Consider the following 14,713-nt stretch of genomic DNA (forward strand, 5'->3'; position numbering starts at 1 on the left):
GAGCTGGTGAGTGAAGCTGCGATGCCGGTGCTGGTGCCAGCAGGGCCCTGGTGCCCTTCCCTGACCCCTGGCCCCGGCTTTGCCAAAGCCGCGTTGGCACCGCGTGGGTCCCCGGGGGCAGGGACGCACACCCCACCGGTGGGCTGCCTCGGCCCGACACCGTCGATAGCACTTAGATGGAGACGACTTGGTATCGATCGGCATTTGGCTTGCAGCGGGCTTTAAAAGGGAGCGTTTAGGAAAAGAATGGGGACTTACATTTATTACTCTTGCAAAAAGCAAAAGCGTCATGACTGCATCTCTGTCAGCCTGGTGTAAGTAGTTGTCCAAAATGCTGTGAAATTGGATGCTTTAAGAAAGAATTGCACTTCATTTAAGAAAGAAAAAATATAGCTAAGTTATACATTCATCTTATTGACAAGCTCCTATTCCTCTTTAGTCCGAAACAAAATAATTTTGAAAGCCAGAGCACCGGGGCTCAGAAAGGCCAGAATGTTTGTGAGAAATACATGAAAACTGCCCCCCCCTTGGGAGCCCGGACAGCACCATCAGGGCATGGGCAGTTTTTGTCACCTGCTCAGCCGGGGCTCACCCCAAGGCGTGAGCTGGGGGGTTCGGTGTCCGGCCAGCACCACTGCTCCAGCCTCGCTCGGTGGGTTGTGTTGGCCCTCGCTGGTGCCAGCCACAGGCGTGGTGCAGAGCAGCTCGATGGCTGGCAAGTGCTGCCCGGAGGAGCTGCGATGCTTTGCCTTCCGCTGTCAGCATCACCGCGTTGGGTTAGGGATGCGAAGTGCGTTTTCTACATGCACAGAGATCCAACTCTTGCCCAGACAATGCTCTGCGCGTCGTTTCAGGAGTGTTTAATCCAGGTGTTAACCAACCGGTCACAAGAAATGCTGCAGTGCTTGGCAGGGACACGCAGAGGGCCCCCACCTTTGGTGGCACTTGCAGCGTCCCCTCGCTGGCCACGTGAGTTCTGCAGGTAAAGCCAAGCAGATGTGAAAAGCAGAAGGATGGAGATAATTCTTCGTTCTTTCATTATCTGCCTTACTGGCCCAGCGTTTGAACTTCACTGCTGAATTATCTAACATCCTTTTCAGCACAGTACACGGGCTTTGAGTTAATCAGCCCAGAAACTCCAAAATAGGAGGGTTTGTTTTTCCTCCGGGTGTACGTTCCCCTGTATAGCAGGTACCATCTGGAGCGACTGCCTTTGCACGGTAATCACCGCTCGGACAGCGGGGAACTAACCTTCCCATTTCCAGTGAGCAGAACGCCACAGAGCACAGAAGGTGTGGTAGGATCTTGGCTCAGCAACAGGCACAGGCTTTGGGGCACACCCAAAAGTCTCTGTAAGTCAGCAAAAAGATCTTAAGTTTAGGAAAATGCAAAAAAAAAGGGTCACACCATAAAGAATGAAGCTTTCTCAGTGACAAACCAGAGCTGCTGCTGCGCGGTTCCTAAAGCCTCAGCCTACCTAAAGCCCTCTCTCTCTCCCTGCAGACCGACCACATCGTCTGGGAGCACCTCCCGCAGCCGGCGTGCTTGGAAGTGGATCCTTCTCACAAAGCCCTGAGGGTAAACGCCTGTGACTCTGCAAATCCTTATCAGAAGTGGCAGTTTGGCAATTACTATGCAGACTGAAGGGAGCACAGCTGAACCAGAAACGCTGTGTTTTCATCTTGTGAATCCAGCGAGGACATCTGTGCGACTTGTGACAGCAATTACAAAACTGGAAGTTCATTTCCAAATGATAATTGAAATCCGTAATTTAAACCAGCATATTGAGAGACCAGAATACCAAGAGCAGCACATCTGGTTTAGCAATGTCTGAAGCAGATAGGCGTGCTTTTCCCTCACTGCGGGAGACTGGCAAAACCTCAAATAATTTTCTGTATTATTACATGGAAATATTTTCTGAAGTCCCCCATCCTACTGTAAGCAAACTTTAATCAGTTCTCCCCAGACATCAGCATAAGCTACACAAGTACTTCCAAGGCTCTGTAGCCTGTAAACAGCAAGTTGGGCTGCTTATTCTTCCGCAGAAAATGGAAGTTTATTGACCAATGCATTAAAAAAAATCCATCCGACATGCCCGTGCTGGGTCTGGCCACAGAATCCCGCCCTGTGGGACCCGTTGCCTCTGACAGATGAGTATCAGTGTTCCGTTAGGAATCGATTGTTTATTGAAAAAGCTTTCTTTTAATAATGGGAGGCAAATGTGGGTCGATAAACCACCCAGCAGCCGAGGCAGGCCGGGGGCTGCGGCAGAAGCGAGGAGCGGGCCTTGCCCGCGCCCCGGGGACGATGAGGACACTGCCTTGATCTGCTCGGGGGCGAGAGATCAGAGCCCGGCCGGGGAGCACCTTGTCCTGGGGCGGCCGGGCTGTCCCCACCCTGGGGCTGCTGTCCCCACCCTGGGGCTGCCGGGGCCCCAGCCGTGTCCCTGAGCCCCCGCAGCTTTTTAGGGGCTCTCCCAGGATCGCTGCTGCTTTCCTCGGCCCCCGCCAGTGCTGGAGCCTGGTGATGCTGGTGCAGCCCCAGGCAGGGTGGCTCCCCCTGCTCCTGCCCGGGCTTTCCCAGGGGCAGCATTGCCCGCCAGCACTCGCAAGGGGTGAAAACACTGAACTCAGTCCTTTTCCCCAAAAAGGGGCTGCAGAACACAAGTGTGTGTACACACGCGTCACAGGGACCGTTGTGGAGGAGAACACAGTGCAACAAGACCTCGCCACAGCCCAGCTGCACGGCATGGCCAGGCTATGCACCAAAAATCCCTCTGAATTTACTGTCACGGGCAAATTTTTTTTCTTACTGTGAAACTTTTTATCTCCAGAAGCCATCTCCAGTTTTTGAAGGGGCAGATTTGACAGGAGAATAAATTCTGCTTTGACAGGGCAGTGAGATCCAAGGCAGGGAACACCAGCATGTCCCAGGCAGGATTTCTTCCCTCATTTCTGTCAGGAAGTTCCCGCTGTGGGAGCTGAGCCCTCACCATCCCACGTTCACAAATCCCCTTCTACCTCTCCTTTGGTTTTCAGAAGGCCCCAGCAAAACGTTCCCCCTCCCATGGTGGATCAACGCTGACAGCGTCTGACAGGCTGAGTCTGCCAAAATATTGACTGGCCCAACAGATTTTTTCCAGTTGGCTTCAATTCCAACTGTCTTCCTGATTTCCTTCCGCGCAGCCAGCCTGCAGCCACCATCAGGAAAATGCCACAGATGTTGTTTGTGCAGTCATCTTTTATCAGGAGCATGAATTTCATCAGGTTCTGTTTGCTGACATTCAATCACTTGTCCCCGTGTAGGCACCGGGCCGTCGTGTGTCACGGTCACAGCCCATTGCCAGCCTTGTCACTCGCACTCCCATTGCCCGTTTCTGTAAATGCTCACTTCCACCTCGGTGTGCTCTGCCCAAGGGCCGCGGCGTGCCGGGGGGCTGCGGGCAGGGAGCTGGGGCCCTGCCAGCCCACAGGATTGCACCCGGATTGGGCGGGGATTTTCCGGCACACTCCGGCTCGTCCCCAGCGAGCTGCCCGCGCCTTTTGCCACCATCTCCACTGCTGGCGCCTGGGTGTGCGGGAGGTTCGGGGCTGTGCAGGGTTTGTGAGCGTTAAGGAAAGTCAGGAAGGTACCACGGGTGGGAAGGAGCTGCCGTCATCCCTGTCTTGGCAGCGGGAAATGGGCGCAGCTTTTCCGAATGAGAACAAATGTCTCCTGAGCTGTGGCGGGGAGGGACGGGGCACGTCGTGCTGTGCTGCCATCAGCAAGTGCCCCAAATCAGAGTCGCCACGGTTGGAGGGCCCGTTTGGTTTGGTTTTTAAAAAAAAAAAAAAGTGTGAAAAAAGGGAATAAATAATAATAGATGAAGCTTCTTCCTCTGAGCCCCGTGTGTTAACTCTTTCTGACCAACCTGGACCCTTTCTAGGGGCTCTCCTGCCCGACTGTCAGGCTGAACTGCAAAACATCACCCAGGGACAACCTTTAAACCCCTGATTTCCCCCCATTTCTGGCTGCACTACCAGTGCAGGCACCAGCCACAGCCGAGCTGGCTGCGGGGCCCCGTGGCTGCTGCAGATGTTGTGGCAACTGGCAAGTTTCTGCCGGAGTGGATTAACTCAGGTTCCAGCTCAGCTCCCAGCGCTGCCCCAGAGGGCTCCCGGCGGCGAGGCAGCACCCGGCGGCAGTGCCCGGAGAGGCTGGGAAGGCACTGCCACCCTCCAAAAGGCTCCATCTCTTGCTTACCTGCCATCAGCCCTCGTCTGGCACTGTGGGTACGGAGAGAATTTATTTTCAGGATAAGGCTGGGTCTAGTTACCGCATCCTGAAGCGGCGCGTCCCAGTCAGCATCCCCACCCGCCTGACAGTGCCTCTGCTCCGAGGGGCAGATTCTCAGGTCTGTGCGTGGCCTTTCCCCTCGCACACCGAGCAGCCAGCTCTGCCCGGCTCCTCATCGCCCCGCTGGCCGCGCTTTCAGCCCGACACAGACCCTGGCATGTCCCCCCGCCGCAGCTGACCGTGCTCCCCAGCCCCGGCAGCGCTGCCTGCGACCTGCCTGCACCCTGCCTGCGAGCTGCCTGCGACCTGCCAGGAGCGCAGAAGATGAGCACACAGCGGGAGAGTGCAGGTTCCTGCCTGGTTATTGCCTGTACACCCCTTGCACGCCCCCACCCTGAGGGTTGGGCGAGAGCAGGGTGTTTGTAGCAAAGGCCCTCAGGCCCCTAGAGCACCCCAGGACTTTTAATTTTTAATTTTTTCCTATCAAGGGAAGCAAGAGAGGGAGTTGCCGTTCTCAGCAGACCAAACGCTGCTTTCCAAGGAAGGTAAAAACTAGTCCAAGTTTCTTGAAAGTCTGAGCGAGGCTCCACGCTCAGCTGGAACCCGCGCTCACAGTCTGTACACCAAGCGTCTCCCCCCTGCACTTGCCCAGAAAGGCTGGAAACTGCTTTAACTGTCCCCTGACACTGAGCACCCGCGTGTCCTGCTGGCTGCCGTCGGCTTAAAGCCTCCCGCTTTTGGCAACGCACAGGTTGCTTGTTTGAGGTCTGATTTTTATTTCACTTTGGGGTTTTGCTGTTTTCTTCCCTACTGCATTTTTTTATCGCAGTAAAGCAAATTTGTTCTTGACATTGTGAAGGGCAAATCGCCCTGTCGGGGTGTCGGGGAGGCGGGGGGCTCCGGCCCCACCTCGGCAGGGGTGCGGATGCTTGAAGCTGTGGCTGCTCAGCTCGGAGCAGCCCTTTGCCACCCGCAACCCCAGGGAATGGTCATGGCTGTAAAAGTGCTGCTCTTCCAGGAACCGCTGCGAGAGGAGCGATGGGGGGCAGCTGTCAGCAGGCAAACAAACCCGCAGTATAAGTTCATACAAGCAAACCTCTGAACTTCCACAAGCCAAAGAGCGAATAAACAAGTCTGAATAGCACAATGCGGGCTGTGTCTGGTTTGTACAATGCAGAATCGCCGTTTATTATTTTCATGTTGCCAATAAATAATTGCCTTTATGTAGGACAAGAAAAGTCAAAATGATACTCAGTGCTGCTGGAGATGTAAAACTAATCCTTAAAAAAGCACTTAGGGTGGAAGGAGGCCGCTGCAGCTGAACTCAGAGTCTAACTTTGTTCTTTCCTCCTCTCCCTTTGTCAGCTGCTCTCAACCTTCCCAGATGCTTTCTGGGATTACATTTACAAAGCTTAGTCCCAACTCAAGACAAATCTGCCTGTAAAATAGTTTTTAAAAGACTAAAAAAGTCCTGTAGTTACACAAAGGTTTTTAAAAATGGAGAAAGGTTGTGTTCGGATGACACAAAACCAAATTATGCCTAAAACTTGCCTTTGACAAAAAAAGCTTTAAAATTTTGTGTCTAAACATGAAAATGGAAAAGACATGTAAGTCTAAACTGGTGGCATTCTGAAAATCCGGGTTTCTGGTAGCGGCCGGTTTTGCAGGCGAGCACCGAAGCACACGGGGGCACGTGCCATGCGCGGCACACGCGGTGTATAAGCCCAGACCCCGGCTGTGCCACCGCGGATGGCACCAGCCACTGGTAGCACCCCCTGGGCTGGTGAGTTGGGCACCGTGGCTGGGGGAGGGAGGGCCATGAGGAAGAGGAGCTGCTTTGTCCCAGCAGCGGTTTGGGCTGCCTGCACCCCTGGTTTCACACTACAGCCCAGAACAGGCAGCGGAGCGGGCAGGCAGGTGATGTCACACCTAAAGACGTCCACGCTGCCCCCACCGCGGGCAGGGGCTGGCGGATGGTGCCGATCCTGCCTGGTGCTGACCGCCGGATCAAGGCAAGGAAGCCGGCTACCCCGAGAGGCGTCAGGGCCCTGCTGCCTTCTCATCTTGTCTGATTCCTGCACATCGGCCTCCACCTACAAATGCAAACAGGCCTTGGTCCCACCAGCACAAGGCGAGGCGGCCGGTCGGTTGCAGGAGGCCATCGGGGCGCCCTGAGACGCCGGCGCTGACGGACAGCGACACCGAGCACCGAGCACCGAGCATGCTGCGCTTGCAAACAGTCATCTCTTTTATTCCTCACGCTGCCCTGGGCAGCGTCACCGAGCTGCTGCGCTGCCAACTCATTACCAGCATGGCTGACAGCATGGCCCACGTGTGCGGCGGCAGCTAGAGAAAACCCCAGCCAGTTCAAGACATCCCATTGTTCCAATATGGTTACAAAAGTTGGATAGAAAATAAGAGGATAAACTTTAAATCAAATGGTGTTATATTTAGCAAACTGATTATTTATTTTCCTGCGCTATGGATGCCGCTGCCTGCTGTCAAAGCGAAGATGTTAAAATTTCACAGTGTATTATGAAATCATATACAAAAAGGAAAAAGCAGTGACCTCATGTGGTGTGAAGAGACATGTCTTGGGGGAAACAAAAAGAAGAACAAAAACCAGAGTGAACACTCGGCTTGTTAAGCAATTCTCCACCTCAGTTTATAAGTGCATCATGGATTCAAATTCATCGATTCGCTGTTTGGTGTTTCCTTTTCTAATCCTGCGGTAGGAGATTGTGTTGTACCTGGAATAGCTGTGTCTGGAGATATCATTTTTTTTCCCCGGGCTGGGCTGCTCCCCCGGTTTCTCCACCTGGGCATTGCAGCCGGGGCTGGCCAGGGCAGATGCCCCCTTGCCGCCGTCTTGCTGCTTTAGACAGGACACCTCGCTGTTCTCCTTCTTGATTTCGATCACCTGAACTTCATCCTCTTCTGTGTCCTCCTCCTCCTCTTCCTCCTCCTCCTCCTCCTCCGCCTCCTCGTCCTCCTCCTCGGCCGCGCTCACTCCGGTCCCGTCAGCGCTGGCTGCGGGGGTCTCCGCCGTGTTCCCCAGGTCCCCGCTGCCCACAGACGGCCCCTGGCTGCCCGGACCTGCAGCAACACAGCGGGAGCGCGGGCGAGGACGGGCTCCATGCCGCCCTCACGCCCCCGACACACGTGCCCTGGGCGTAGCATCGCTCCCAGGGCCCTGCCAGCTCCTGCCACCACAGCACCCAAGCTCCAGAGACGGCCTGGGAGGGTGCCCCACATCTCCAGGCTGAACCCCACCACACGGACGCTCGCAGGTTCTTTAGAAAGGCACCAGCAGGCTCAAACTTGCCGCTTACAGCAACCTGCCCTCGTGTTCTTTCATGTACCACCTTTCCCACCGAGCCCCCCCTTCCCTCCTTTGAAAGGAGGTGCCAGTGGTCGAGCCTCGAGGAGGGAAGGGCAGCGGAGCCCCCCGGGACCAGAGGCACCCAACCAGCTCCTGCCCTCTGGCATCCAGCCCGGTGCTCGGCCCCTCCGCGGGGCCTTCAAAGCCCTTTCCCAAAGCTCCCTGACCGCCTCGGGCAGCCGATGGACTCAGCGAAGCCAAACTCCCCGTTCTGGAGCGGCTGCGGGGGCACAGGAGGGTCCCGTCCCCCCACGACTCGGTGCTGGGTGCCGGCTCTGCCCACCGGGCCGGGTGGGGAGGGAGGGGATGGAGGGGACCCAGCACAGCCCCCCGGGCACCCGCCGGCCTGAGATGGGCATCTCCTGTTCCTCCTGCCTGGCACATCTCGGGGTTAAATGATGCTTTAGCCCGCAACAAATGGTCTATTCAGCATTTTGCCTGTGGGGCCCTGACTATTAATTAGACTAAATCGGTAAGGTACTAAAAAGCTGCCTGCAATTCAGAGATAAAGTGCTGGTGGCTGGGGGGGCAGTGCGGGGCGGGGGTGCTGTGCGAGATCATTTAATAGGTTTTATTGTGCACTCATAAAGCGACACAGCTGGAATGCGGCTGTCAGCTCCAAGTGGGAAAGCCTCCACCATGATTCACCTCCTCGCAGCCTCTGCAGCTGCTCTGAAATGTTATTTTGCCCGTGACAAACGTTCATGTATTTGTTCCTTCTCTTAATCGAAGCGAAGTTTCTGTTTACAAGGCACAGCCCATGCACCTCTCGGAGCTACGCACGGTGACTCCAGCTTTGCCAGGCCTGCCACAGTTACTCTGGTTGTTAATCTGCTCTTCTCCAGGCTGGGGTTTCGTGTTCAAGTGGCAGCTGACACATAGGAAATACGGGCTTACTGCAGCCGGTGGCCGTGCGAAGGACAGGAGGGACGCCCCAGGAGCGGGGCAGAGCCCAGGGTGGGAAACGGGGAAGGGCAGCGGGGCTGAAAGCCTGCCTGTGGCGAGACATAGCTCTCCTCCTTTAATAATACTCAGTAAACCCCCCTCGTTTTTGGAGGAGTGGCTGCATTCTGCACAGTATCATTAAATACATTCATCTATATGTGTATATATATATATATATATATATATATTCAACACATTTTAACTTGCTGCCAGGGCCAGACAGTGAGGAGAGTGCAGGAGACTGGTGTGAGCCCCAGCCCTGGCTCCATCTGACCGTTTTTACCATTTTCACCTAGGAATGAGGAGAGAGACCCAGGAGCGGATGCTTAGGCGAGCAATTTTCTGCTCGATGCTTGTGTGTCAGGGGGCTTTAGGCACTTGCTGAATCAGGCAGGAAAAGATTTGAGTTTTAAGGCCACACATTTTTGACAGACAGCCTCCCAAGGTTGTCCCCTGGACTCCTCTGCACGGTAAAGATAAAGATAAAGCAGCTCCCAGCCTCACCAGGCTGTGGGAGATCTCCTGGCCAAAGACCCCTCCGTGGTCACGGAGACACACACAAACCTCAGGAACAAAGACGCCAGCCGTGTTTTCTAAGGGGCAGCAACTCTACTGATGAGAAATGAGCCACTGCTCTCCAGAACATAAGGGTCTGACCAAATTTAAAAAAAATACCACCTGTATGTCATTATCTCTGAAGGCTACTCCTTGCTATGCTTTGGGAAAACCCCCTGTCACACAGCATTTACCTTCCTCTGATTCCCGGCCGTCAGTCCCCGTGTCCTGGAGATCAGCCGATCCCTGCTGTAGTGTCCCATCGTTTGCCTCTTGCTTTTCTTTAGGAAATACAAAGCACAAGAAATGGACTGATGGAGCAGTTAGTGACGATAACTGGGTTTTAGATTGGCAGTAGATTTTTAGAGCAGATTAAAAAAATAGCTTGTTTATTTAGTTACATACTTTTTATTGCCTCCTGTGTGACTGCTAGCTCAAATTTGTCCCTAACTCTGAATTACTCTGAGTCATTGTCACAACTACCAGACGTTAGGAATGTTGACTGACACACACAACACATCCCATTATTCATAAGGCCATCCATATAAAAAAGCTTTTCTTTCCCAACACTTAAAGACAAGCAGTCTTGTACTTTACCTTCGCATTGCTTCTCTCCATCAGAACCCCCGCAAGCTGTGTCCTCTGCCAATGAATTTCTATTTTCCTCCTGATTTCCTTCTGCAGGTGGAGCATCGGGGCTCGTTTCTGCATTTGTGTAAGGAACCGTCCCGACAGATTTTGCTATTTCATCGATGACACCGATGACCTGGAGTGGGCCCTTCTCCGGGGCGACGCTCCCGTTGCACTCGGGCATGCCGGACGCCACTGGGACTTCTTCTGTCATGCTGAGGGCCGGGCCGTGCCGTGCCCGCCGACCGGGGCCGCGGACCTCGGGGGGCCCCGCTCCTGCACCCCGGGGCGGGGAGGCGACTCCTCACCCCTTCTCCCCCCGGGGGGTTTTGTTCCTCCGCGCAGATGGTCAAGGCGCGTCTCCTCTCCCGCGGGCGCTGCGGCAGAGCAGGGTCCACAGCCGCCCCGTCAGATGTGCCGAGGGCTTGCCAGCGGGCTCTGGCCACGGGGCGCTCCAATCAGCACCTCGCTTGCTGCTGAGGCTCGTCCAGTTGCATAATTAAATGCACCATTTAAATTTACATAAACAAACAATCTGAAGCAAGGCAGCTTTTGTGCTGGCATGGAGAGCGGGTCTTTCAGCATGTCAGCCCCGGGTAATAAACAGAGATTTTGTCCTCCCGGCACAATGGCCCTTTGTGTCTCGGCCTGGTCACAGGGACGACGATTGTTCCGACCCCTAATCCCCGGAGGGTGACCACCTTCCGTCGCGCTGCTCCCACCTAACCCGCTTAACATTCCCCATCGGGTTTGCGCGCCGATAAACCTCGCCGTGCCGCCGGCCGGACAATGAGCGCATTTTGCACTTGTCGGGGAACCGAGGGGCCGGTGGGAAGGGCACATGCCCCGCACACGGCACAACGCCGCGCTCCTCCGCGGCGCAGCCTCAGCCCGGACACACGGGCAGGGCCGCGTCCCGCTGGGTGCTGAGCACCTGCCGCCTCCCGCTCAGCGCGACGCATCGCCAGGGCTGGGCCCTCAGGGACGGAACTAGCAGATGAAAACCAAATCAGAAGGCAAAGGGAGGTTTTGTGGGGGGATGTGAACCGAGGCGGCAGGTCCCCGAGGCTGAGCGGGACACTTGCTGCCTGCTGGCGCCCCCGCGGGAGCCCCCCCGGCGCCCAGGCAGGGCAGCACCACCCCCAGCCGCAGAAGCAGCTTCTGGCCCCAGCAGTGGAAACGCTCTTTAAAGGAATGTCAAAGGGTCAAGGGATGAGATCAGCACTTACATCAGTCATAGTCAGTCAGACCTAAAGTGAGCAGGAGCAAGGGGGGAACATTTTGCAGAGTGAAGCAGCACCGGGGCATTTTCTGACCGCAGCTGAACTCAACCCTGCGCCCAAAGCCAGGTTTACGCAAGAGTGTAATCTCCTGCTGTGAATGACTTCTTGTGTTTGTACAATACAACATTTTTGACACCTTTGGGCTTTAGGGTTTGAAAATCCTCTTGTCGAGTTCAGACCTTGATTAGAAATGGACCCAAAGCCTTTCCACTGTTGTTTTTTGTCTGTGAGTTTGCATCTTTAAATCAACAACTTTTCGTCACTGTTAGGAAAATGCGTTTGGTATAACTGATTTATAAACTCAATCCCATGCTGGAAAAGTTCATCCAAGAAAAATGGATGACGAGGTCTGAAAGTGGGTTGACGACACTCAGTGGTAGGTGCCCTCGGGAGGAGGACCTGGCTGTGGCTGCAGAGGAGAAGGTTATTTTCTGTTCTTACCAAGCTGGCATCCCCCTGGGCAGGGGAGCCATGGGGGTGTCTCTCCAGCCCCGGCTCATCACTGGCCCGGGGGCGGGTGCGAGGGCAGAGCAGGGATGCAGTGAGGGGCCGTGGCCACGCTGGGATGGGCACCGCACCCTGCCCGGCACAGCCAGCACGAATCCTGCACCGGGGCTTGGGCGTGGGGGCAAACTCCCAGCCAGGCTTCAAAGCTGAAATAACCCGAAGCTGAAAACACAGCACCAGGCTGGGGAAGCGGGGAGCCCTGCTGAGCCGGGAGCCACACCGGCTCCCGCGGGGACGGGGACAGGGACGGGGACAGGTCCTGCCCCCACCTCCCCAGGAACCTGCCAGCCTGCCTTCTTGATGGCACAAAGATATTGACACTTTTAGGAATTTCCTGATGCCGTCTGTTGGTTACACAGCCAGCTCTCGACAACTCACATTTTCACAAACGAGCACCTCGTGGTCGAAGTGCGATTTGCATGAATCTATTATAAATCATTTTCCATGTGACCTTTAACACAGGAAGTTTCGGTTCGAGATATCTATCCTCTGCTAAAATTTCAGAAATAGCAGCTGGGATCTCAGAGGCGTTGGGGCACAACACGGATCTGAAAGTTGGTGAAGTAAATCATTAGAGCCACAGCAATTCCAGGTCACTCCAGAAGTAGGAAGAGGCCACCAAGGCAAAGCGTTCGCAGGGTGTTTGCAGGGCGTTACTGCAGAGCTCTGTACGCTCTTCTGCCGTTAACGCTCAGCCCCGCAGTTTCTGCTCCGGTCACAGGTTTCCAGGAGCAGCTCCTGCACAGACCCGGCTGCTCGGGGGGACAACAGGCACGGCACACAGGCACTGGAGCCGCCCTGGAGCAGAACCCTGGGTCACCATGGGAGATGCAATGCCACCCAAAAGCCAGGGCAGGGTGACAGGCATGGTGGACCTGGATGCAAATGCTCCCACCAGGAAGCCAGGAGGGATTACACTTCACTTGAACACCCAGAGAAAATGTCCTGTGGGTCACGTCAACAAACCACAGTCAGGCATTTCCATTTTATCAGCAAGATAAACACCTTATGGTTATGAAAAATCATACCTTGGGATTCCTCTTCTATAGAAAATTTCAAAATTTTAACTTTTCACGCCGAGGGGGAATGAAGGAAAAGCAGAAACCTGGGCATCCCCCCAGCAGAGCCGCATCGGGCGCCAGCCAGCCCTTGCGCAGCCCCGGGCCGGGGTGCTGCTGGCCCGATGAGTGATGCTGGTGCTGGCCACGCCGGGCTTCAGAGGGGACCTGCCGGAGGAGCAGCGTGTTTGCTCTGAAAACAGGAATACGTGCCAGAGGGATGCAGCAGGGGCACGCGAGTTACAAACCGTGGGCACATGCAGAGTCATGAACGTTCTGACAGTGCTAAAAATAGTCAGCTGGGGCTGTCTTCATGGAAACACCCCGCAAGGAGCCCGCGGGGATCGCTGGTGGGGGGAGCAGCTCCTGCCTCTCTGAGGGCGTCTGCCCACGCGGGTTGTTCTCCCCAGACTGACCCCAGGAGCCGGGGGGCTGCTTGTCACCCCCGACCGTCACGGCACTGAGAGCTTGGGAGCTGCTCGGGCACTGCAGCATCCCCCGCGGTGTTTCTAAGCCGGGAGGGTTCATAGCTGGACTTGGGAAAAGGAAAAAGTGGCTGCGGGTTCCTCCCACCGCAGGCAGCTGTTTATAAACAGAGCTGGGCAAAACCACCTCTCAAGGGCAGGAAAACATTTCGTTTGCACAAACCCGAAGAGGTGTGATTTCTGCCTTTTTAAGCTTTCTTAAAAAAAAAAAAAAAAAAAAAAGACCAAGCCTGTGCTGAAGGAGCCGAAGTTCCAGAGCGTTCGGGTTGCACCCCCGGCGGCTCCCCCGCACCGCCACCCGCACCGCCACGCTCCCGGCCCGCCCGGCCGCCAGAGCCACGTCCTGTGAGCTTCTGCTCCGTTCCACAGAAGCTGGGTGCCACCAGCTGCTACGCATGAAAACGCCTGAAACAGCTGCGTGAGAAAGGACCCGCCGGGCGCGAGAGCAGGAGGCGGCGGAGCGGAGATGCCCGCGGGAGGGTGGGCACAGAGCCCTGCCTGCAGAGCGGCGCTGCGCGGCCCGGCGGAGCCAACTGGGACCGGGCCAGGCAGAGAAACGCGGCAACTCCTCACGCGTTCCAGCAGCTCCCAGGGCTGCACCTTTAACCTGCGAGGAGAGAGGTTTCGCAGCATGGTACGGCCTTGGAACCAGAATGATTTTCCACTGGATTTGAAACGTTCCCAGCAGAAGCCACAACCTGTTTCATGGTTTTGTGGGAAAAAAAACCCAGCTTCTGCAGTAGAAATTACAGGCCAAGAGAGCCCAGGAAAAAAAAAACAAAAACAAAAACAAAACCAACCAAAAGACCAAAAACCTGAGATACCACAAAGGTCATAAAAAAGGGCAAGGCTGGCTAGAGAGCTGCAAGCCAGCACGAAGGAGGTGAACGGGTCTCGGGGCAGCAGCAGAGGCACCTCTAGGCCTTGCAGGGGCCCAGTGTTTGATGCAGGGTCTTGAGTTCAGGGAGGGGCTGCCTAGAGCTGAGCACTGGGCAGGACCCGGTTCCGTGGCTCAGAACCCTTACAAGGTCTGGTTCAGCGGCATTCGGCAAATGAGTTGAAGTTTTGAGTTTAAAATGGAACCGCACTCTTCAGAGCAGCCACGCTTCTCTCTGCACTAAACTCGCATTGCCTTCTTTACCCCGAGGCCCTGAGAAAAGGTAATTCCCTGGCTGTTAGGAGATCGTGAGAACCCCCGTGCCGAGGGTCAGAGCACCTTCCACACACGCTGCTCGGAGCCTCAGCCCCGGGGACCGCGGCGGCGCCATGCAGCGTTGCCCTTACGCCCTCCCGCCCAGCTCCTGATCCTTCCAGACTTCTCTCTGCAAGGAGAAATGCCATTTTAAAAGAGATTTCTCCTCTGGTTTGCTCTCGGAGCCATTTGGTTTGGCTGTGAGCCCCTTCTCCCCTTGGAAGATTGGGGCCCTGCTGATGTCGCCGCCCGCCCGCTGCAGCGGCCCCGCAGCGCCCGTCACCCACATCCTGTTTTTGCTGAACGTGTCACGTCCTCCTCTTGTAGCAACCAAAGCATGTGCTCGCCACTGATGGAAGAGCACAGTGTTTTGGTCTTTCTTAAGACTTTTCTTAAGCTTG

The 14,713-nt window shown here is 55.5% G+C and overlaps 2 protein-coding genes across 2 annotated transcripts in view; one reads left to right on the forward strand and one right to left on the reverse strand.

Annotated features, from left to right (window-relative positions):
- The window catches only part of GALNT5 (polypeptide N-acetylgalactosaminyltransferase 5), a 23,812-nt gene extending 19,972 nt beyond the window's left edge, over positions 1-3,840 (forward strand). Inside the window, exon 10 of the mRNA XM_026852542.1 lies at positions 1,504-3,840. Within this exon, the coding sequence (XP_026708343.1) occupies positions 1,504-1,644 (141 nt within the window). The 3' untranslated portion in view covers positions 1,645-3,840. The remainder of the gene's footprint in view (positions 1-1,503) is intronic.
- Positions 3,841-6,500: 2,660 nt separating this feature from the next.
- On the reverse strand, positions 6,501-10,418 carry ERMN (ermin). The gene is made up of 3 exons (XM_026852999.1): positions 9,755-10,418; positions 9,352-9,438; positions 6,501-7,371 (listed from the first exon to the last, which is right to left on the reverse strand). Exons 1-3 carry the CDS (start codon positions 9,999-10,001, stop codon positions 6,941-6,943), a joined length of 765 nt encoding a protein of 254 aa, XP_026708800.1. The 5' UTR covers positions 10,002-10,418; the 3' UTR covers positions 6,501-6,940.
- Between the last annotated feature and the right edge of the window lie 4,295 nt (positions 10,419-14,713).

Source organism: Athene cunicularia, assembly GCF_003259725.1.
Source record: "Athene cunicularia isolate RWA chromosome 7 unlocalized genomic scaffold, athCun1 chr7_part1, whole genome shotgun sequence".
Lineage (NCBI taxonomy): Eukaryota > Metazoa > Chordata > Aves > Strigiformes > Strigidae > Athene > Athene cunicularia.

Coding starts and splice junctions, on each gene's coding strand:
- ERMN (XM_026852999.1), bottom strand. CDS start 10,001: ATGACAGAAGAAGTCCCAGTGGCGTCCGGCATGCCCGAGTGCAACGGG. Junction 9,439..9,754: donor TGGAGAGAAGCAATGCGAAG/GTAAAGTACAAG, acceptor TATTTCCTAAAG/AAAAGCAAGAGGCAAACGAT. Junction 7,372..9,351: donor CGGCCGGGAATCAGAGGAAG/GTAAATGCTGTG, acceptor GTGTTGCTGCAG/GTCCGGGCAGCCAGGGGCCG.